The 25,026-nt window shown below is 38.3% G+C and overlaps 1 protein-coding gene across 6 annotated transcripts in view; it reads right to left on the reverse strand.

Moving 5' to 3' along the window:
- SRPK2 (SRSF protein kinase 2) overlaps positions 1–25,026 on the reverse strand; it is a 152,445-nt gene that overhangs the window by 74,543 nt on the left and 52,876 nt on the right. The window contains exon 1 of one of the 6 annotated variants that reach the window (XM_087768048.1): positions 24,448–24,578. The exons of the other annotated variants lie outside the window; for them this stretch is intronic. Within the exon in view, the coding sequence (XP_087624174.1) occupies positions 24,448–24,488 (41 nt within the window). The 5' untranslated portion in view covers positions 24,489–24,578. Of the gene's footprint in view, positions 1–24,447; positions 24,579–25,026 lie in introns of those variants that run through there. 6 annotated transcript variants of the gene reach the window in all.

Raw genomic sequence — 25,026 nt, forward strand, 5'->3', positions numbered from 1 at the left:
GCGGGTGTAATATGCAAGCAGCACGTGCTGCATGCACACAGTGGCGAAAGGGAACTCTAATTCTTAGCAGACTATAAGAAACTATTAACATCTATAAAAATCCAGACTTGAGAAAAACAGAACTGACATGCAAGGCAAAGATCTGCTTAATATTTATTTCTAGTTTCTAATAACAACTGATTTTTGCACTTTTACTGTACCTTGACGTCCCTTTCCAAGAGAGGAAAAAAAAGGAAGCACATAATCTATGTAGCTATTAAGCATGGAGAAAGAGTGCAAGCGGCACAGCTGGCGCTCACACAATTCCCAAAGTCAGGGACATGCCAAATAGCAAAGCTTGGCATGGTGGTTTCTACAGAACCTCACAGAGGTCTTCTTTTAGTTAGCTATGCTACATCTCATTTATACATCTTTTAAACCCAGATTCCCAAACAGGCCTGGGTTCAAGAAAGCATTAATAAAGTTACAACTTCATCATTTTTTCAGATACTCATTTTGGCTTCACAGACCCTAAAATGGGGTGGATTAATACTGTATTTTTTTAAGAAAGGAAGTATCAAGATTATTAAAAACTTGTGAAGATTTTAAGGAATATTTCATTTCCTTAAGTTTACAGCAATCATGTTGCCTTTTTTCTTTTTTTTTTTTTTAAAGAAACTTTTTGAGGAGTTCCAAAAAAAGATGAGCAATTAGAATAAACCAGCATTTTCCATGGAAAATATAATTAGGTTGTCAGTAATCTGAATGGTGTCAAAATTTCATGACTAACCTTATAAAAGTGCCTTCTCATTTTGCTACAAAAAAGGGAGAGGTGTAACTTATTTTTATACAAGGGTGATTTTCAGCATTTTAAAATATTGCTGAAGCTCTGGATAAACACAGTATTACTGAACATGGCTCATAGCTTTCAGTAAATAAATTAGTGTGTGGGTGCAACCAAAAATTTTATGGCAGTACTACAGCAAACGAAGACTGAAGTTAACTTGCAAGACTCTAGTCAAATTGCTGTGGGAGAGATGGAAACTAAGCTGGGAAATCATCACGGAGATCTGAAGCACACACAAATGACAAGATGGATGTGATGCCAGCTACCATATGTAAGCACCAGAGAATGAAATTTACGCACTAGTTAAGAAAACAGGAAAGCAGCAGTTTAATCTATTTAAATTAAAAATGGACCCCATTTATCTGTAGGAACAGGCTATATGGTAGCTTGAAACTTCTCAACTGTAACAGAAGCAAAAGACTGGATAAAGAGTAGAAGAGAACTGCTAAATTTTTAAAGTTTTTCATTTTTGAAACAACTCAAAATCAGGATTGCAATCTAAAGCCATTACTATTAATCCCTGAGGTTAATTCAGCAACTGTTCAAATTAGGAAGACAACAGAACTGAAATTTACCAAGAACTAATATTCTTCTCACAATAAAAAGCTCTGGCTTTTGTTCTCTACACATTAAAGGAGGACTCCAAAACACTGTCATGACTTCACTGATTCTGTATGTACTTCATACATATAAAATGTATACCGTGCATACATAAAGCAACCACAAAAAACATGTAAGTAATGAAAAGGTTTGTCCAGTTTTGTGTGAACCCCATGACCTTGCATCTATCTCATGTATACTGTAATTACCTTGCTACTGTCACTAAAATTTGTCTTGCACATGCTTACCAGTCTATTGCCTAAGAAACAAAAACAAACACCACCACCACCCCAAACCCTTTAAAAACAGAAAGATGTAGGATTACATACCCTCCTTTTACAAGTTTTTTATGAAGTTTGAAAACCTGTAAATTTTCATTATGGAATTTAAATATTTTTCTTGCTTGTTCTTACTTTAGACATTAAACTACCACCTATGGTAGAAGATTCCGTAGGTGGTTAAAAGAATTATGTGATTATGACTTTAGAGACACTCTGGATGATTAACCTAAGAATCAAGATGAGATGGGAGGTTTTATTCTGTTTTTTCCCCTCCACCCCAGTCTGCCTTGATAAGGATTCAACAACTCTGGCACTTTAATTAAAACAGTGAGAACTACTAATGCACATCTGACTCATGCAAAAAAACCTCCAGCAAAATGGAGAAGATACCAGACTACAAATTCTATTTAAAAGATGTAAAAAGCTGGATGTGAGTATCAAAAACATTTTGGAGAGTAGGAGGGAAAACAGTCCAGAACACCTTCATAACTTCTGTATACATATCAAAAATAAGGTACAAGTTTATTTTTTCTTTATTCTGTACATGGCATGTTCAAAATAATAATAATTAGGGAGAAAATAGTTATGGCTTTTTGCTTAGCACCTGAAATGGCTTCAACAACTTACTATTCACCATTTCAAAACAGTCTTCACAATAAAGGATTATTATAGAATTATTTTCTACAAAAAGAACACAGAGGTTTTGATTTTTACTATATACTACTGATCACTTCTAAACCCACACACATTCATTTTTTCCTGTCTACAGACCTGAGACTTTATTCAGTGATTTACACTGACTCAAGTTCTTTAACAACTTCCCATGAAATTGCAACACGCAATACTTGTATACGTGATTTAACCAAAGTTCTGAAATTTTAATATAAAACAGCACAACTGTTATTCTATCTGTAGAAAAACAATAATCAACAGTTGCATATTTTTATCTTCAAAAAACTATTTTTCTTACCTGAAGAGTTCAAAAATTATCTGTGCCAAGTATGGTCCATTAGCACTCACTAAGAAAAGTCTAGATTTACTTGGGCCATTTTCACGTTACAACCCAATCTTTTCAAAAATAAAATTTATCTTGACAATACACGTAGCTACGTTGCGTTCTGCTAGCAGAAGAACGGCCACACTGAGTCAGATCAAAGTTGTAGCTAGTCCATTATCCTAGTCCTGACAGTGGCTGAAAGTGGACATCTTGGGAAGAATACAGGAATAATCGAACACGTGACAATAGCCAAACACTGGCCCAGTCTGCAACAGCCTGCCATAGGGACTTCTTGGGCCACAAATGGGATCTTTGTATTTAAGTCTTCAGTGAAGTATTTTTCTATAAACTTGTTCAGTCACCTCTTGAACTGATGAAAATTTAACATTAACATCCTGTGGCAAGGACTTCCACACACTTAACCGCCCATATTTGAAGAATTATTTGTTCAGAAACTGCCTGCAAGCTTCCTGTATTGGAAGAAACAGTGAAAGATATTTCTTATTTACTCTTTTCATGTCACTCACAGTTTTATAAATTCCATGTCGCTTCTCTCAATCATTTATTATATTCTTTCTGAAATGGCGAGCAAGCACTGAGTGCCATATTTAAGGCACGAGACACTGCTTATTTATCCACTGATCACGATTCCTTTCCTGATAGTCCCTAACATCCTACTTACAGTCCTATTACAGCACTGAGCTGTGAATTCCGTGGCTCCACTACTCCTCCAATACTGATAATAATTGCACTAGATCCCATCACTAGATGTAAAGGTTTTTCCCCCCATGAGTTTCATTTTACATTTATTACACTTTTATGTACAGTATCTCCCTCTTGTAGAGTTTTTTTTCCTCAAATTTTTCAGCAATCCCTCCATTTTACTATCAAGAACAAATCCATATGATCAGTACTAACATTATAACAGCAGGAGGTTGCACTCCCTACTCCAATTTTTTTTCACCTGCCTCCAGCTGCGCACTCTTCTGCTAAATCCGGGAAAAAGTCCCCAGAGCAAATCAAACCGGTTAACGTTTCTGTCTCACAAGTAGTGCACAGAAGAGCCACGAGTGATACACCTGATCCAAGATAGGGCACGGAATAAACAACAGCAGAAGAAGGAATAAAACATGACCTTCCCTTCCTTACTTTTTTTGGTGGCAGGGAGCTAATCTCCCCGCTTTTTCCTTTCCTGGGGCTGAGAGTGGGTCTGTGGTTCAGTCAGAGGCAACCTGATAGCTCACTGTCACTGTGACAGAGTCAGTCTTCCTCCTCTCTCTCATAGTCATGGGCATGCAGTCCTGCCCTCTCCTTTCCACGAGCTTTAGCACTCGTTTACTCGCTTCTTTTGGAGGTTGTTCTAACAAGCTGAAGTGTAACGGGCAAGTTGCAAAGTGAGTGCAAATGCAGGGATAAGATGATGTGGACAACAGTGCAGAGAAGATGGATCAGTTATTTCAATAGTAATGAGCTCCTGGATTTGCTGTTATTTGGTATATCTTCTGAGTGATATTTATTAGAATTATCTCTTTAGAAACTCTCAGAGTGAAGCTTCACAACTGACTTAGGGTGATCCCAGCTGATGCTTTCAGTGAGAGGGACTGTCCTGCCTTCTACTTATTTCCAGGCATTCTTCTGCCTGCATTTGTGCTCACGCCACTATGCTATGCAGCTCCCTAATCCAGACGAAAATCTCCTCCCATCATCTGGCAATTTTCAGGGTGATCAAACCTTGATCCAACTGACTGCATCACAAGCACCAGTGCCAGCACTAGAGAAGAACAGAAGCAGCAAGTGCTGGGAATAAGGTAAGATTTTAAATGTAGGCTTAAGCCAACTGTGAAACCATGCTCTTGATGTGTATTTTCAATATGAAGTATGCCCTCCATGAAATTTTACACAGAACCTTAAAAACTATGCAGTAACACATACAGTACAAGAGGCTTAAAGGGTAAATACACATAGTTCGTTATGGACTTCTCCCGAAGAACAAAACTCTGAGGTTACAATAAGTCTGGGTGATTCACCCTGACATTTCTCCTGTAATGATATTGAAACAAATATATACGTACACACACATACATACACACACACACGAATCTTCTTATACTCTCAGTCTGTGCACTACGGATGGCTTTGTACTGAAAAACCATCAGCATTCTACGTAGGTTTCAGCATCATCTTAACTAAGCCTTACTGACCTCATTAATTTGACATTCTGTATTGTAAATCATGATAAAGAAGAAACATTTTTTAACAGATAGTGACTTTAATAATGTAGAGAATCTATAAATGAGTGAAAATTTTATAAAGATGGGTATTATCTCTATTTTGAGCTGAGACAGTTTGCCAGAGGTAGAAAGCTCTTACATTTTACTGTATTAACAGGGTTCCTTTGCCAGGTGTTGCCTTTCTTCTCAGAATGAAACTGAATCGTGCAATATTTTTAGTCACTGATATTTGAACTATAATTTCTCAGGTCCCTCTTTCTTTTAAACTCTTCCAGAGAGAGCAAATGCCATCACCCTCCCTAAGTCACCTTGTCAAAGGCTCGGTGAATTGTAAATATTCTTTTCCTACCTCCAAACAGGACTATCAACAAGGCAGCCCTGTCTCCTGGGGTTACTAAGCCTTAGATCAAATGTCTTTTCATACTAGCATGTACTGTTCCAACTTGAAAGCTTAAACACCTTTCCTGCAACAAAAACATAACAGGTTTTGGGCACAGCGAACTTGAAACAGTTGTTATGGTCTATAATGGGAGCTTTCATGTTTCAAATGAGCCTTTGATGGCATTTAGATCTCCAGCTCCTGGCTGATCTACCCAGACCACTGAAATGGGCAAACATACACATAAGATAATTTTCTAGGGGGTTTTGGTGGGGTTTTTTTCCCCTTTCAATTCAGAATATTTTTCTTAAAATGTTACTGTGGAACTAGGGTTAGTACTTAGAAGAATTTTCCATTCCAGGACTGGTCTAAAAAACCTATAGTATTGATTACAGATGAGAACACCTTTTCTCATTCCACAAGTAACTATTTATTGCTATGCATGATACACTAAAGAGGATGTTATACTGTGCACACATCATTATTTGATATGAAGTCTAACAGGATTGCCAATGCCTTGCCTTAGCAATATTTTCATTTGTAGAAACACAGAGGCAATGCATCACAGAAGGTGTGTTGTACATGCAATCTTCATAGGTGAAAATGCTACACTAGTAACTAACCTACAGCTAAACTAAACTACCAATGGAAATCTCACTTGACTTCCATAGCCAGCACGGGACCACAGATGTTAACATCAGCCTTCCTGCCCCCTTCCCCTTTCAAGAATTAAGTCCCTGTTCTGGAGGATTATAATTATTGTTCCCCAAAATGTGATGTGTCCCCAAATAGTGACGGCACTGTTGCACCTTACGCAGTTTTTTCAAATATGAACGCCTATATTCTCAGAACTTTGTCAAACAGAACCAGAATGTTTTAAAAGCCTAACAGTTCCACTGCTGTTAGTAAGAACTCCTGAGACAAGAAATTAAATTTGTTATACCACACAGATTAATTGGTGCTGTTGATCTGTGAAATAGAAGATAAGATGCTGTATTAATTAATGCTGAAGAGAGACTGTAAAAATAGAAACTGTCAAAATGCAAGGATAGCCAGCTATCCTAGCCACTTTTGGAGAGATGATAAAATGTCATGCTCATGATGCCCCTATCAGACACACAGGATCCAGCAAAAAAAACCCCAAAACCCAAGAGTCTCAACTTTCATCCCCCCAAACTGGAGGGAGTTGGGTGGTAAGGCTCTACAAGAGCAAATGAGCCTGTGCTTTGTAGGTGAGCTCTTCTTCCACATGGACCTTCAGGTAGTGGCTGACTTTGTAATTTCTGAGTGGGAACCATATACCCAAGAATACTTGATGATTTTTCTCACTATTGTTTCGTTTTAATGTACCTTAAACCCAAAATACCCAAGAAGTATGCTAGTCTGAAAATCTCACTATCTAATCATTAAGATGATAGAAATGCCTGCCTACGCAGCAGGTAGACATCAGTGGGATTACTAAATAACTCAGTTATGTGGAATTTGCGCAAACTCTATTAGGCATTTGATTACTAAAGACACTGAAAGACATGCCATATTCTTACTGTATAAAACAAACAAGGATTCATCTAGATCTACATATTATTTTTTGTCAGAATTTCTGTTAAATCCTAAAATTTGAATTGCAACATTTTCTTTTAGCTAATGCTTTAATATTTGCAAACTGCAGCTATAATAGTGGGGACTACAATTAAAAAAAGACCACAAAACAACGCTGAAGTGTTAAGGCTGACTTAGAACAAGCACAGGGGAATGCTAGGTGAAGTTTTAAAACCTAAACATTAATGTTATGCTAGGAAAAAAAAAAAAAAAAAAGAAACCACCTCGATAGCTCATGGCATATGCGACTACTGTCCTGCTCACACATTCTCTGCTCCCATCCAGCATGCAGGCTCTGGCACTTACCTGACGCCCCAGCGAACTAACTCAGCTCAATGAGGTGGAAAAGGGAGAGAGGGGAGAGGAAGACTGCCACAAGTGAAAAAGCTGTGGCAAGACAACTCATTTCAGTTGCAAAACTGTTAGGCTGAGGTCAGCCCTTCTCACAGAACCATACACAAGAGGTATTTATCCCTTGTAGTTCGGCGAGAAGCATAAGGAATATGGGTAAGCTTGTCATGTCACCAGCACCAAAATCCTGTTACAGAATTTGCCAACTGGAAATCCAGGAAATACCCACCTCGAAGACAGCTGGGACAGTGTAAGATATCACTAGCTCTCTAGATACTTGTTTCTGTGCCAGAAATCAGCCTTCCTGTAGTAAAGTGGACAGAAAGGGGATGTGCTCAACTAATACTATACTCAGAATTAATCCATCTTTAATCCAGGTACTGCCAGAGACTGATTCCCTAATAAGCCTATGTATACCCAAGCAGGGCAGCAGCAGCAGCACGGCCACATTAACCGAGCAGTCCTCACACTTGCCTGCTCAGCTCCTTACGGGCTTGCACACACACACAGTGAGCACCTGCTAAAAGCTTGAGAACAACTGCTATTTCCCATTGTAACGTCAAAAAATTCCAAGAGAACACAAGCTACATCAAAAGGTAAATCAAAGCATGTTAAAAATAGTAAAGAATCATCACAATCATGCCTTAGTTCCTCTCTGATCCGTAACCTCATACACAACGTGGAGAAATAAAAATGACACTGGTTGCAAGAATGAACAAAATGGCCCAGAAGTTAAAGCAGTATGAATGCAACAGTGTTTGATAATCAAACACAGGCCTTTTGCTTGGACTGTCATAGGCTGGCATCATTTCAGACACAGCACCATCAGATCCTGAGGGAGAGTAATGACTACTGGTGCTCTGCCTAAAACCCTAAGGACAATTCAGATACAGTTATTGATGAGCCCTGGAGGGAGATATATGAAAGTTTTCCTCGGGCAAGGATGTTATAATCATCAACCCAGGTAAAAGTAAGCTAGGAACAGGAGTATAAGATGGAGATAGGTACTAACAATCGATGTGGGTACAAATCAATACAGCTTATTGAAACCAGAGTTTTACCAGCCTCGGTCAGTATCTGTTTCTTTTAGCTAATGCTTTAATGTTTGGAGACAAAAAAAGTCAACAAAACAATGCTGAAGTGTTAAGACTGACTTGAAACAAGTGCAAGAGAAGCCCAGGTGAATTTTTAAAGTCAGCACCTTTTGTTAAAAAAAAGGCAAGAAATACTCAACCAAGTTAAATATGTAACAAATTTTTAAAGATATATTGCATTTACATGTGCCTTTGTACTTATGCTTTACAGGAAACCATTAAACATAATTTCTCAAAACTGAAGTCTCATTCCTTCTAAAAAGCAAAAACCGGGGAAAAAAATCCTTCTCTTCAGAATGTATACATGTCATGTCTTTTCACTTGTGTTTGGAAGAAACACATATATGCATCTTTCACACTAAGAATCCCAGTCTTTAATAAAAATCAAATCATTTGAAGGAAACCTTCTAAATAGACAAATCACAATCATATAATCAAAGAGATGTTAGCATCTCCTGTGAATGAAACATTTCCCTTTTGTGTTTATATTGTTAACGAACCTAATTACATCATAACACCACCATCATCTTAATTATGTTTACGGATTCCAGTTCAACATGAGCTTGGACTGTTCTGTCGATACAACAATGTGTAATCGACCTAACACTGTTAAAAAAAAAAAAAAAAAAAAAAAGATAAAAAAGAAACCCTAAGCAAGGCACAATATGACTTAAGCAAAACACAGTATATTCAACAGATTTTGCAAAAATTGAACTAGTCACATGTCAGCAACACTGGAACAGTAATTAGCAATATCTAGACATATTTGCCAAGCTTAACTAGGATGAAGCCCACAAAACTAAGACAAAAGATATTGACAAAGGATAAATTAATTACAATAGTATAAATATTACTTTCTCTTCCCTGTATTTCATAACATTTTTTACCCCTTAACATAAATAGTGCATTTCATTATTTCTAGTAATTGCCTCTTCTCTTTTTTTAAGATTTCCATTTTGAAGTCAAACCAACATACAAAATAAAAGCTGACTTACAAACTCTCAAGTTTTCAGCTTCCTATCCAGTCAGTGATTCACTCCGAACGAATCACCTCCACGGACACTCTGTCGACATCACCCACACCTCTACACAACAGCAATTTAAATCCTCCCATCTGGCACAAGGAAGCCAGTCTGTATTTCACTGACGTTCTAGCAATTTCTATTACATGCAGTGAAATAACATTGTAATTGAAAGCAGACTTTTGCATTACTATGAAATCATAGGGTTGCATGCTAACAACAGTAACAAACATGCCAAAAAATAACTAGAAAGAAACTTTAAGACTTTCAATCCTCACTTACATTTTAAATTACAAAACTTGGATTTCCAATTCAGGAAAAATTGATTAAAAAAAGGACTCGATTACTGGGGGGAGGGGGAAATTAAATTAGACATATCAATACCTTCCCTCCTCTAATCAACTAAACCACTCACCGTGATCCGTTTACATACAGCTTTAGAAAAAACCTTAGTGTAAAGGCACACTACAGAACATAATTTATCATCTCAACTCTATTTTTAAACAATATAAATTTTATTACTGTCAAAATAAGAAATATTATTCATAATCCCCCACAGCAGTCTGTGACTGAACTTTGCAGACAGCCTGAAGATGAAAATCCTGTCGATATCTTTCTCTAAGAATTCCGCATAATCCCACTTCGAAAAAAATCACTTTTACTTAGCAAGAATTATTTTCTTTCTTGACTGCCTACTGATTCTTCAGTATCTAGGTCATACAGGCTACCAGCACTACTTGAAAAGCTACAACATAAGTTGATGTACTGTAGCCTGTGATCCTTCTGTCCAATCAAGGCAAGAAACAAATCAACAGGGGACACAAAATACATGCAGGTGGGGCTAAAAAGGAAGGAGACAACATTCTGGTTGATAGTACCAAATGCTTGCAGTATGCACAATATAAATCACCAAGGTTTACATTTGTATAACAAACAGCTGTAGCCCACTAATTATTATAATGTGCCTATCTTGACAAAAATGCAGTGCCGTGTATTTTACAAGTAAATCCTTGTGCACCAATATCCATGCTGAGAGTTAACTCAGACTCAGAATTAGTTTTTACCCATCTCTATTTACATTAAAAGTTCTCATTTCATTTAAAGACAGAACACTTCAAATATTTATTCCATATAATCTTTTGCTTTTATTAAAAAGGTTCATTACCAAACTCCTATCAGTGAGCTACTCAATGAGCCAAGCGTTCCATTTTTTCTGTATATTTGAGTATCTGCAGTTTGCATTCTATTACCTAGAATTGACTGGTACCAACTTAAAAGATACAAGTCACAGGTGAAAATAACTAAGTGTTTAATTTTGAAGAAATTGTTACAGTTTGCCCAATTATTACCTCACAGCAGTTTCCACAGAAATCAAAATGATAGTTTTGTTACCAGTGAATAAAGATGAGATTTCCCAAGAAAAAAAAGTTTCTGTATTACTTGGCATACGACAGGTATATTAGTCATGGGTGTTGAAGGAGTTAAATTACCACATCATTAATATAATTTGGTAAAAAGCTTTCTCCATCACAATTAAGGCCATGAATTTACCACAAATAAATAAGTAAATCACCCCCCCCCAACCCAAATCTTATTTAGAATCTGCTGAATGTGTAATAGGTGAAAAGCATAACTAACTATGAATAACTCGGAGCAGCAGAAAGTAAGATGCAGGATCAGTATATGCTTGTGGTATATCCAGGACAGATGAACAACAATCAAATACCTCTCTTATTGATTACCTTTGTCTTAAGTCCACTGTAAAATGTCTGCCTATAGATCTGAGATCCAATGCCTTCCCTAGATGCAAAACAGCTGAACAACAAATACCAAAGTGAACTTTAGGAACAGCTTAGAGGAAAAAGACAAAGAATTAGTATTGTAAAGCTAGTGAAGCCCCAGGTACTGCAGAAGGGGAAACAAATAGCCAGAGAGATAGAACTGGACCAGAGAGATGTCTTTTGGACAGGTTTTTTAACAGGGTTTGACTTTATGGCAAATAAACAAGAATATATAGAACAATATCAAACAAAAGCTATGTGCTCTCATGTGAATTACTTGACTACTGAAAGAGGTGCTTTCAACAGAAGAAAGATGATGACCAACTAAAAAAAGCAACTAGTCTTAGGGTTACAGTTTAAGTATAGAAGTCAGAAAAACAAATTCCTGATGTAAGAAGGCTTTATTTTCAAAAAAAGTAATAGCTTTTACGAACTCTAGTAGGTGTCTTTCCTGTTACAGTTCTATCTGAATTTCAGAAAGCAAGCTTTGTCCAAATACTCTGTTTCCACACAGTCACAGAACAGTTGAGGCTGGAAGGTACCTCTGGAGGTCACCTGGTCCCACCTGACTGCTCAAAGCAGGGTCACCTTCAGCAGGTTGCTCAGGGTCATGTCCAGTTTGGGTTTGAGTATCTCCAAAGATGGAGATTCCACAACCCCTTTGGGCAATCTGTGCCAGTGTTCAACTACCCTCACAATAAAAAGTTTGTCTTACATCTGAACGGAGTTTTACTTCAGTTTGTGCCTTCTGCCTCTTCTCTGGTCACTGGACACCACTGAGAAGTCTGTCTTCTTTACACACACCCATTAGGTATTCATTTATGCACACTGGTAAGATCCCCTTGAACCTTCTCCAGGCTGAACAACCCCAACTCTCAGCCTCTCCTTGTATGATAGGGGCTTCAAGCCCTTCACTGTCTTTGTGGCCCTTCAATGGACCTGCTCCAGTATGTCCCTCTAGAGCTCTCTTGTACTGGAGAGGTGCAGCACTGGAGAGGGCACTCCAGTGAGTCTCACCAGGGCTGAGTACAGGGGAAGGACCACCTCCCTTGACTTGTTGGCAATGCTCTGCTTCATGCCTTGCTGGCTCATGTTCAACATGCTGTCTACCAGGTCCTTTCCTGCAAAGCTGCTTTCCAGCTGGCTGGCACCCAGACTGCACTGAGGCATGAGGTTATTCCCACCTAGGTGCAGGGCTTGGCATTTCCCTGTGTTGATTTTCAGGAGGTTTGTGTCAGCCCATTTCTCCAGCCTGCTGAGGTCCCTCTGAATAGCAGCACAACCCTCTGGTGCATTAATCACTCCTCCTAGTTTTGTATCACGTGCAAACTTGCTGAGGGTGCACTCTGTCCCATCAGCCAGGTCATTAATGAAGATATTAAACAGTATTAGCCCCAGTACAGGATGACTGCTGGAGTACACCACTAGTGACTGGCCACCAGCTGGACTTTGTGCTACTGACCACAGCCCTTTAAGCCCAACAGTTCAGCCAGATTTCAATCTACTTCACTCTCTACTTATCTAGCCCAGATTTCCTCAGCTTGTCAATCAAGATGTTATGGCAGACAGTGCCAAAAGTCTTGCCAAAGTCAAGATAAACAACAGACACTGCTATTCTTTAATCAATGTTAAATGTATCTCAAGCCTCTAACATTTTTGTCCCTCAGTATACACTTGGACCATTTTTTTGCTACATAATAAATCCTATTATTTCTCTTGTGAACTCTAGCCATTACACGCTGATAACTTAATTATTATAAAACCATCATCAAACATATACATATGCAGAAGCAAGTGAAGTACTACCATGTTTTCATGTATCTAACTTTCACTTCACATAATCCCTATCTCTTTCGATGCATCAGTACTTTGAAATAAATTTTCAAATAACCAGCACAAAATCAAAGCCAGGGGGTAAAAAAGCAAACAGATGACAGAGGACTGTGAGCAGACGGTACCTAAACACAAAGAGGGACGACAAGAATGAGGACTGGGGTGGGGGGTAAAGGGAAAGCTCTGGGATAAACCTCCTGTTGTATTATTTCCATATAAAACTCCACTGCAATTGAATCTCGGATCACTTTTTGCGGGCAACAGTACACACATCAACTGATAGTTGTGGACAAAGCAACAAGGTCTTAGAAGAAGTTTAGAGAGCCAGGAAGTCGCGAGTCTCAGAAGCATTCAGGAGTTAAGGAAGACAACATCTACGTCAGCTCCAGCTGCCTCATACAGGCTTAGACCAATGGAGCAGAGTGATGAAGCATCACGCGATAAACTACAGTCAGACTTTCTAGAGAAGAAAAGCAATCATTTAGAAGGGTAAAAAGAAAAGCAAAACAGGATGGACTAAGTCTAAACAGTCTTGCCCTAGAGAAGTCCAGGGAAGACCTGGCAGAAGCCTGGGAAGACAGATCCTAAAGCAGCTCACACCTGTCTGGGAAAGGCCTGACTTGAGCTATTTGCAGTAAAGGGCAGGAGTCTTCAGATGCCAAGCAACGTGACCTGGGAACAAACCATAGAGTCCAGAAAGTGACTGAAGGTATTATAGCACGCATAAAGACTTTTTCTGAAAGTTATATTTTAGGTACGGCATTGTTATCCTAAAAAAATAATATCTGCGATCAAGCTGCTGCTCTCTAAAGAATTCTGTATTTGGCTGCAATCAAGGCTGACGGTTGGGCTGAATATCCTCCTTTTTGTCTAAGTAAAAAAGGAATGTGAGGTCTTTTACACAGCAGCTGTAAAAAAACAAAACAAAACAAAACAAACCGCTGTCCACTTGCACATCAAATCCAGTCAGACTGTAAAGTGTGTGAAGAATTAAGAATTTTATAAATAACGATTATGAAAGTAAAGGAGTTGGGGGAAACTGTTGCAGTTATATATGCCTCTGTGTTTTAAGCAGAAAAAAAACACCAGCAAAAACGCTGTGCCTGTGATCTCAGGAGAGTTGTGTGGAGTTTTTTGGGTGTTGTTTTGGGGAGTTTTAGGGGTTTTTTTTTTAGTACAGTACTTGCTAGACAGGCAGACTTGAAAACATCAGCAAAATAGCTGCTTGTTGCACTTTGTTTCTACTCTGCTCAAGCAAACGGAGCTCTGTTTACATGCTTTGTAAATAAACAGGACTGCACATACACACACACACACACACAAATCTCACAACCCTCAAATCACATAATCTATTTCTCTTCCTAAGAGAAGCAACTTGGCAAAGCCTCAAGTATTAGCGAGCTCTTGGGCTCTTATAGTAGAAATAATACACGCCAGGTTTTCTGAATACAGATGTCAGCCAAACATTGGCTAGCTAACACATGTTGTGGGGCTGTGTTTGCCTGCTCAGCTACTACCTTGCAAAGGAACTGAGCAATCTCTTGATGCCTGCAGGTCAAATTAACAATTGGCCTTCCTGTCCACCTTGGAGACGTTATTCCACCTCTAAACAAGGATATACGATTGCTTTTTGCCTTTTATTTAAACTGGCCCAAGAAACGCTTTTTGATTGCTAGTATCAGACAGCTCTTCTCTGGACCAGAACACATAGAGGCAGGATGTCTAGTTTGAGTTGGTTTATGCTCCAGAACTCCTTACTATCATTATGCATCCCTGTGCTATCTTACCTCAAATGGGTCTTGCAACAAGCACACAGGACAAGTTCAGCAAAGTAGCACCACTTACTTATGGGCATTGCTGAGCTTTGCCTTCATGAGATGTATGAGCCTAACATCTCCAGCAGGTGTAAGTCTGAAGCATAGAGTACATATTTAACACATTATAAGAAGATACCTCACTTTTCCTTTCCAGAAATACAGGTCTATAAACTGAATAGGAGTTAAGTAGGAGACAAAACTCTGCAATACTAAATTTCCATGAGACTGAGAAGTAGTAGCAAAGCAATTGTTCATTTTGTATCCTCAGCTGATCTCAATCTTTTGGATGCCCATGTCAGATGGCCAAAAATTCACACAGACCTAGATCCAGTTTTGACAGGTGCTACTAGGCCCCTGGGAGACCAGTGTTAGGTTATCTGATTAAAGGCTAATCATAACAGAAACAGATCCAGCAAAGATCAGCAGAAAAATAGGGAGAGAAACCCTAACAACCTAATCAGTGAAAAAGGGGCACCTGAATCAGCTACTCCCAAGACCATCAATTAGACCATATTCCCCCAGTGTGAAACCCACCAAGATGAGTCAAGGAGGAAACTCTCTCCCCAGAAACACCTTGAAAACTCAAGGTTATTGCCTTAAGGGGTATGAGTCTTATTACAGGATGCAGGGAGGAAAAACATTTTGAGATTGTGTAAAGCTTACCGTGGGACTGTGAGAATATGCAAGACATTATGAAATGTTTAGGGTAAGGCACCAGAGGCAGAGAACGACAGGGATAAAGGTGGATAAAGGAGAAACAAGTATGGGAAAACAGCAGGGAAAAAGGGTAAATGGGGCAGGTCCAGTGCAAATGGGTGGCTGGTCAGTGCACGTGTCTGACTGAGCCCTTCCCTTGATCACGACAGTCTATCGTATATTGTCATTAAACCTTATTTCTGTCTCCTTTGTGGATGCCTTTTCTATTCTGAGTGTGTATCTGTGAACTCAAGCCAACTTCAAGCCAGAACGGCAAGTAGATAAGAAGTCTAAGTACCAGCAACTGGAGTGAGAATACAAACTTTGGGGGTTCATGGGTCTAGGTGACAACAACTGGGGGGCACCAACAGGTCAAGGCTTCAGCAACTACACAGACCACTTAAAACTGGCTAGCAGGGGGACCCATATAGCATGAGTGTGAGTTTCTGTGAGAATTCCACTAGTGGACTTCCATCCTGAGGAGCTGGAAAGGAGGAACAGGACTGGGCTGTCAGTGCAGTTCTTGCTTGAGTGCTCTGTGTATGTTTATGTGGGTACCAATAGCAGCACTGGTTTGAGTCTGTGTTGATCTGTGTGGCCACCTGTGTATGCATTTTCTGTATGTGTCTGTTGGTCTGTGCATGCATGCACACCTATTGGGAATAAGCACTCAGTCTCATTACTGGCTGGCCCTGGGGACAGAGAACCGTAGCAACCTTGTGCTTACTTATTTAGCTGGGACAGGAGGTGTGCCTCTGGGACCGAGAGCCCTCCACATCTGGCTACCTCTAACAACTGGCATGGCTAAAAGGACACACACCTCTAGCAAGTTTCTTAACAAAGCTATCAGTAACGCTTTGAAGGTGAAGTGTATAAATCTGCCTTAGATTCGAGTTCGGGGTAGTCTATACTTCCTTAAGCTGTCCTGGCATCTACTGGAACACACTGCATGCAGCATTGCTAAGGCATTTTGTAAACCACTGAGTATTTAAATGATAGTGAAAAAATTTATTAGCTTTCTCAGGGACCATTCTACTTCAATTGGATGTCCTCTGGTTCTTTCAATAGCCCTTGAAATTCCTATGTGCTAAAACACGTTTGAAAGGAATCTTGACTGGATCTTTCCTATGTGTTTTCTTTTCAAGTCAGGACTCAACTGTACACCATTATAATGGGAGAGTGACAGAAATAAAAAATACAGATGAAACAACGTAAATTAAATCACAGGAAAATATTTAATAAGTTTGCCTTGGAGAAACTTGTAAACAGATTTCCATAAAGAGCAACAGCACCTTTAAATACTAGTGGTCTACACAAGAAATCATGCATTCTCTGGCAGCATACTACAGCCGAGGTGCCCAAGGAACAGGATCTACGCTAATTCATTGTCTCAGTGATCCACCTGCAGATATCAAGAGTACTTGTGAGAAAGGGGAAGATTTTTTTTTTCCTTGATCACCGATAATTTCTTTGCAAATTCTGCATTCTTTCACTTCTGTTGTGAAACAAGCATTCTGAGCAAAGCTGTATCTTTTTTTATTTGACTTTCTAAACTAATAATCTGAAACATTCATTACCTGGGAAGGAGCCAAGTGAGACTTCAAACTAAGCATATAAAGACTGTTTGTACTCTTACTTATACTATATTAGAATGAAACATTTTAATAGATAAAAATGTACTTCAGAATCACTGTGGTTGATCATCTTTTTCATATCTCTTAGGGAAGTCTTCATTCAAAGCCATATTACAGTCCTCTTGGAAGCAGACACCTCTCATAGCTAAGACACCAAGCAGCAGTGGAAATTCCTGATTCTTGTCACATACGCAATAGGAGCTGTCAGAAAGGCTTTACACTGTCATACTGGGGATGACAAAGCACCACTCTGAGGAAACCACCCCACGTGGTCTCTTATGGGTAAGGTAACCCTTTTATAGAAGGATTCATGAAGAACAGAGCTAATTCCAAACATCTTCCATTCTAGTTCATGGCATGGAATAAACAGAGATTGATACGTCTGTTTGGCATGTGGGCATGGCAGGAACTGAATGCTCCTGTGGACAGTGGCCCTAGCAGCTGAAGATGACAGACAACAAGAATCTGCAGGGCCTGATGCTGGATACAGAATAACAAAACAGCTGTCCACTGACACCGGTAGGAATTTCAGACCCATTTTCCGCCTCCACAAAAAAAATCGCTGCTGGATATTCTGATACAGTGGTTACAAAAGAAAATAATACTGTCTCTTTATAGTAGACAAAATGACAAAAACAATTCTCCCAGTTTCTGCCAGAACTACTGCTAATATTTAAGCTTTGACAACACAGAACAAACATGTAGCTTAAGAGTTTCTGCACTAATATGGCCTTCTATGCCCCCCCAAAAAACATACACTACTCTATCCTCATGCACAGTAGTACCAAGCAACAGAAGTGAGGACAAATCCTTGCCTTCTTAGGAAGGCTGTGAACATCCCAGTAGATTTGGGGCATAGGAAGTTGCTTCATGAAAACAAAGCACTGAATTCTTAAAATGTTTCATATTACTCCAATGACATTTTGCCAAATAAGAATTAGCTTTAAGAAATTCTCCTCCCTTCCATGGAATTACGCTGCTCCAGGTTTCGGAAAAAGCGTCTTCACGATTAATCAGCACAACATTCAAATACAGATGTTTCAACAGGTTTTCAGGAGAAGAAAATGTGATCTTCTAGTAAATGAGGGGATCACCAATTTACAGTAATTTGTTGTTTTAGAAGACAACAAGATAAAGTTAGAATTAGGACACATTTATCAATAGAGAGAGCTTATTTAAAGTGCCTTCCTATTAAACACAACAGCCAAAATTTCATACAAACAGAACATTTACGTGGGATGTGGTTCTGGTCTCGAACAGCGTCCAGTCATGGAAGAGAAGCAATCAACCAGCCTGACTGACCTACAGCTATAATCAGACACGGAAAGCTGCGTAGACAAACTTGGTAAAGAACCGGCACTCCTCTGTTCATAGCACATAAAACAGGCAGAGCTTGGAGCTGCACATGTTTTTTTCGTAACTGGAGCTTTAAAGAATAAAGAGAGAAAAAAAGCGAAGCAAAAGAAAGGGAAACAGCAATCCACTATCCATCTAGTCACAATCAGCAGCATGAGTCTGTTAGGCATCCTAGATGAGATGACTTTCATATTTGTTTTTAAGGTAACAGTGACTGTTTGGATTTTGTCAGAGAGTTTACCCAAGCCTAAGGGCGAGTCTTGAAGAAAATACAGAAGCAGATACTGGCTCAGGAGTGTATAATTCCTAAAGACAAAACTAGTAAAAGACCTTCTGGTCACAACACCCTTTGGACAGAAAAGGTATTTTTCAATCAAGCAGAAAGACTGATGGATATCCTCTGAACTGTATGGCAGGATTCACTGCAACGCACAAGCTGAGAGATGCCACAACTTCATGGTGATATGCTTATAATACACAGACTATGCAACAAAATGGAATGCTTAAATTGGCATACATTTCCTTAACCTGTTGCTTAGTGTCTCTTGGTAACCACATCAATTGTGGATCAATGAAAATACACATAACACATCACAGTAAGTGTACTGAATTATATGAACATCTAAATATTTTATTATTCATTCCTAAGTACATAATGTGAAGATGCAGAAAACCACAAATGAATTTATCCTGTAACACAGCACAGCGACAAAAGAAATGCAGTCATCTGGCATAGGTACACGTTGTTTTATGCAATCTATCAGGTAACGTTCCCTTGCCATCTGTCTAGGGGCGTGGAGTGGACATTTTAATGAAGTCATGATTAAGACAGTGATTAGGCAAAAAGTTTCAAGTCATGAAGCAGACTGAATTTGTAATACAAAAGGCTTTGCTTAAAATGATCCCTTACTTTTTCACTGACCTTTTACCCTGAAGTGGAATTGGAATACATGTTTACCTTAGGAAGTGTATTGTTCAAATCAGTTTTCAAATTTTTTACATAAATGTTTTTTCAGCCATTAACTAACTGTGTTCTAATCATCACTGGATTGCTTGAATTAGTTTCCACCAAACAGTTCTCGTACAGGAAAAATCTCATATAACCCCCACCCCCAGCACCTTAAATCTCTCTCTTTCCCGAAGTTCTCCCATTTTAGTTCCAACGTTTAAGTGCCAAAAACTGAGATCTGTGTTTTCAGAAGGTATATTAGAAACCTCCCTGTAATAAATATCTCAAATAACTGTGTGATGAAAAGCTCTTAAAAATAAAAAAGGAAAAAGAAAAAATCCCAAAGAAAAACATCAAGTAGCGCACAGAACATCATCTGAATAGTAGGGATACTAATAATACATTTCACTTTTCTACATACGCCATTTCCATTTTTTTTTTCTGACACAAGCACAACAGCAAGTTGCAGCATTCCTTGTCTCTACATCCCTTCCATACTTCACTTAAAAGCCTTGCATGCTAAAACAATGAGCCTGTGAAACCTTTAATATGGAAAACACACAAAACAGGATTAGTTTTGGTCCAATTTTAGTAATCTAAAATTAAGTATCTAGTCTAAGATAGCTATACAGGTACAGTGTCACCAGAGTTCAGTGGTGGAATGAAGTACCTCCCTGGACAAATAGCTTAGGGCCCACATTAAGATAGGACGGTTTCCTCCCTACTTCTGAGATAAAATACAACAAATAGCAATATTAGCATGCAATTTTCGGGGGGAAAAAAAAGGAAAAAAATGTACACTGTTCATTGTTATCACATATTATTTTTAAACTAAACTGAAAAATTAAAGTTGTTTGACTACTAAAAATAAATTTGAACTGCCCTGAAATGGAAGTTAGGCAATATTTCTTTTACACTTTTAAAGAAAAAAAAAAATAAAGAGGGAAGACAGCTAAAGAAGAGATGGTATTTTAAAAACATGTTTAAAAGTTAGTGGAACTGATGAAATAGTTGCATTATGCTGGTAATTATTTTTTGTTTCAATGTTAGTTACATAAATAACAATAGAATTATTATCTTATAATGCCCTATTATCTAATAATTATTCCAAAACATTTATCTGACACACAGCAATGTCAGCTCATACTGAATGTCGTGAGCTGATGGTTCTTCTACTTTTAAACATGTGTTTTATTTCTGTACTTCATTACAAGTAACACTTTGGCATTAGAAGTAGTGCATCCACAATTAAATTTAAAAAAGAAAAACACACACACACACAAAAAAATCTCACATGTTCCTAAACCTGAAGGAATCCTTCAGCGTCATAAGTCGTTTCACAATGCCTCTTATATCAACTAACATTAAGTCTCTTCTTAGAAAAGGGAGCAGACAGTACTCAGTCTCCATTTTTTTTCTTCCTCCTCATTATTTTAGATTTCTTCCTCCTTTACTTTATCCCTGACTGCATTCTTGGCATGACCTGATGAAGAAACCACGTAAAAGCATTGAGCATTAATTTGCTCTGCAAAGATAAATCACAAAGAGAGAGGGGTATACATACCCCACAGCTTAAAAAAAAAAAAAAAGTAGTTGTTCTTAAACCTTGCCTGCACCACCCCTCCCCAAATACTTCTACACATTGAATAACACAAACTTTGCTGTCCTACTGTCATTTGGAAGTATCTTCCCTTTACTGCTATTTATAAAACCCTTCAAAATCATGAAAATTGAATTATACACACACCAGTTATCTACTTTAAGACTGCTCATGAGTGGCTGCTATTAATTTTTTTTAAAAAACACTGAAACAGAAATTCATTTTAAAGAAACGTGCAAATGCAGCCATTACAGAAAGACGGGAAAAGACCAGGTCAAATACTTCAGACTTACCAGCCTTGCTAATAACCTTTACCAGTAAATACCTTGTGGTCAAACTGCATTGCTAAGATGACATAAATTTAGAATCCAAAATCAGAGCTAAAATAAAACCTGAGTTCTTTGTCCTAAAGTACGGAAAAGAAAAACACTATATACATCAGGTTTACAGTCTGAAGAGTAGAAAGTGACCCAGGTGGACGAACTGACTTTTCTCAAAACAAAACAGAAACTTGAAGGAGTTCCACAAAGCCCTTAAAAAGGCAAAAAAGAAAATCTGTACAGCTCAAAGGGTTGACTATACTGTACATGAGAAGCATGCGTAACTCATACAACAGAAATCAAAGTATTTTTGCTTTCTTGGAGGGTTCTTGAAAGACCATCCTCCTCCGCCTGGCTTCTGCTGCTTGCTTTCTAATGACATTTGCAAGGCTTAGACAAGTAACCTCACACAGCCTCCACTGAAACACGAAGAACATGGGGGTACGTGGTAGTTAAATTACTACTTATTAGATAAAGAAACCAGGTGTGTGTCAGATTGTAAGCATGCTGGAGGAAAAAATTTCCAGGGTATACTCAAAGCTCAGACATCCAAACAAATCAATTCAGTGTAACAAGTTACACCAGGTTACCTGATCCACTGTAACCGTCCATGTGCACACACGCATCCATAGTTACCCGGGTTACCTTATCCACAAGGAAGGAGGACTTTCCCACAGGCTGCTAACACGTACACAGGCAGCGTTAACGACTCAGAAATTCAGGACTTACAGATGCTGTCTGATTTTGTCTGTGTAATGAAATACCCCGTAACGCACCAGAACACAGTTATCTTTTCCTCTCACTTGCAGCTACAGTTTTTCTAGAGGGGAGGTGAGGGGAAAGGAAGGATGAATCTCACTACAAAAAATGTCTCAGGTTCATATTAATCCACTTTTCAAGGCTGCAATGTCTTTAACATCTAGAGGATCCTCAATGAAAGGGTTCATCTCACTTTCTTGCTAATGTCTCCTAAAAGCCTCTTAAAAACATAACAACCAGCTATCCTAAGAGAACGCTGCAGGATTTCTAACATGTTGAGCTTCCATAACAGCCAAACCATCCATTATATTCCAGCTTCCTTCTCATCATTTTTGTCCTCTAGGATAGGATAACATGTTGAACTTGCCAAGCGAGCAGGAAAACCGACAAACACTGAACTCTTGTAAAAACAAAGACCAACCAAAGAAAGAGGCAAGTGATGGGCTTCTCTCTCATTCCTTCTCTATTCCCATTTCATCAGTTTCTGTAAATGCACAGAGCACCTCCTCTCCCCTCCCCTCCTGCTGTGCAAGCCCTGTCTAGCAGCCTCTGCTAGTATGGAAAACAAGAAACAAGCCATGGACCCTTTCAGATCTTCCACCCAGCATTTCCACCCAGGGAACTCAAGCTTCTCAAAAAGTCCAACCACTAGGAGCAAGGGTAAAATCTGATAATAAAAAAACATTTAAGTATGAATTCCCTTTCTGTGTTTGTCAAAAACATGCATATTTTCATGTCTGTATGATATGAACACACACTGCAATTTCGCTATACAACAGACTGAGGACAGTTTTGCAGTTCAGACACTCAACACTATATTTTTTTTTTCTTAAAAACATCTTATACAGTAATTTTGAAAGGGCCTTGAAAGGAACTGGCAGCTAATAGGATAGACAGCACTGTTTCATAACAGCTTGCAAAAAAATTCAGTCTATTTTTAGATAAGTAAAAAAGAATGTGGTTATTAAAAAAAAAAAATCTCAGATAACATATAAAGTTGTTTTCATTTATAACTGACCATGTAAATTGTGCAGCTGATGTGTCAAATCAATCTGCAGGTGAACAGTACCACATATTTAAATCCTCAAAAGAAATCTATGTGCATATACAACATTCACATGTTAATCTTTATTGCAGGATAATGCATCATGCTGTTATAAAAATCTTACTTTTTAATGAATGGCATTTAAATGGATCTCAGACAAATGCATCCTTTTCTAATTATGTGTTATAAACCTTTACAGGGATGTATTCATCTAGGACTACCATTAGTTCAACTATGAGCATGTTTTGCTCAAAAACAGACTGATCAGTTTTAGGGTGCTGCATAAAATTAATATTGATAAAATAAATATCTATATTATATAACGGATTCCCCCACAGCAATGCCAAAAAAGGCCTTTCGAAAAATCAAGTTAACACCTGTTTTCTTTACTATTTTCACCCCATCATCCCCTCTGTTATCACCACCATTTTATTAGTCTTGTATTTAAAAATTTTAGGCATTAGGGTGGGATAGAGGTAAATAAATAAACATTAACATTTTCTTTCATGATTCTTAATTTTGAATAAATAAATAAATAAAATATCTCTCAAAGCTCTTCTTATATTTCTCCATTTTGGAAAGGTGACTTAACAACCCATTCCCCCCCACCATTTTCTGTATCTCTCATTGCTGATATTTTGTTATACTACAGCTGGTGAAAGGAAATGAAGTTTGCTTCTACGTATCTTACACAAATACACTTATCAATCAAATTAAACTGCTCATTTTGTTTTTTAAAACCATGCATGCCACACAGCACTTGTTCATTTTGAACGATGTCTTTTAGCCTGTTTTCTTAAGATAGCTTTCAGTACATTATCATATCTTCCTGTGCCGAGCCATTCAATAAAATGTACTTTAGATAATAATTTCAGCTAAATATACAGTTTGAGTGCTTAAAATTAATATTTTTTTTTTGCCAACGTCCAATATTAAAATGGCAAAACAGAATATTCGGATGGTCTTTTGCATACAGACGAAATGGTTACTGTAAATAATTTGGAAAAAAAAGATATTATGTCACTCTGGATTTAGGCAATTTTGAAAATAAAAATCTCTCTTAAAATTCAGTCGCAAGCAAAACAGAAGTGAGCAAGGCTGGATCATTTAAAATCAATAAAATAATCACCAGGAGGTTATTTCATGTCAGAAAACTTAATAGGCATTTAGTACCTCGAAATATTTCTTTAAAACGAAACAGCTACTTGAAATTGTAGTATCTGATTGACAGATAAAATAATTGCTTTAAAAACACTTCTGAGTCATTTTGTCCTTACCTGCAGGCATGAACCATTACTGCATGCAGCGACTGCTCCATTTCCTAGCACAGACTTGAACAAGGATCACATCTATCTTACAGAATGTGACTAATTGGAGGATTTGCGATTCCTGAGCTACTTTGCAAAGGACACTCCCTTTCCACATAACAGGACACGAAACGCTTCACCGAGTTATATTTCCTATGCATCTAAATTGAAAGGAACCCTGTGCAACCGTGGAACGGCTTCCTGCAACACAACAGAAACGCGAGGTCTTTAAAAACGAATTTAGACACCGAGATGCTGTTTGCATGACAGTGAAAAGGAGCAAGGTCTGCAACACCAGCACACACAAACCAGCAGCCTGCTGTAGTATGATTTGCATGCTGCAGCCCAGTAGGCTTCATTAAAAAAAATAAAAAATAAAAAAAAAAATCAATAAATATCTGCGAAAACGCACAAAGCTTAACCAAAAAGAGAGGTTCAATGGGTACGGTACAATAACCGGCATGCAATACGTAAACAATACCAGCAAACTTGACAAGGAAAAGAAAAAAGCCCTGCGCCGCTGCTTGGCAATGCTACACCATGAACCGT

The sequence above is a fragment of the Nipponia nippon genome, unplaced genomic scaffold (genome assembly GCF_047370975.1).
Source record: "Nipponia nippon isolate SJK-2023a ecotype South Korea unplaced genomic scaffold, ASM4737097v1 scaffold_3, whole genome shotgun sequence".
NCBI lineage: Eukaryota > Metazoa > Chordata > Aves > Pelecaniformes > Threskiornithidae > Nipponia > Nipponia nippon.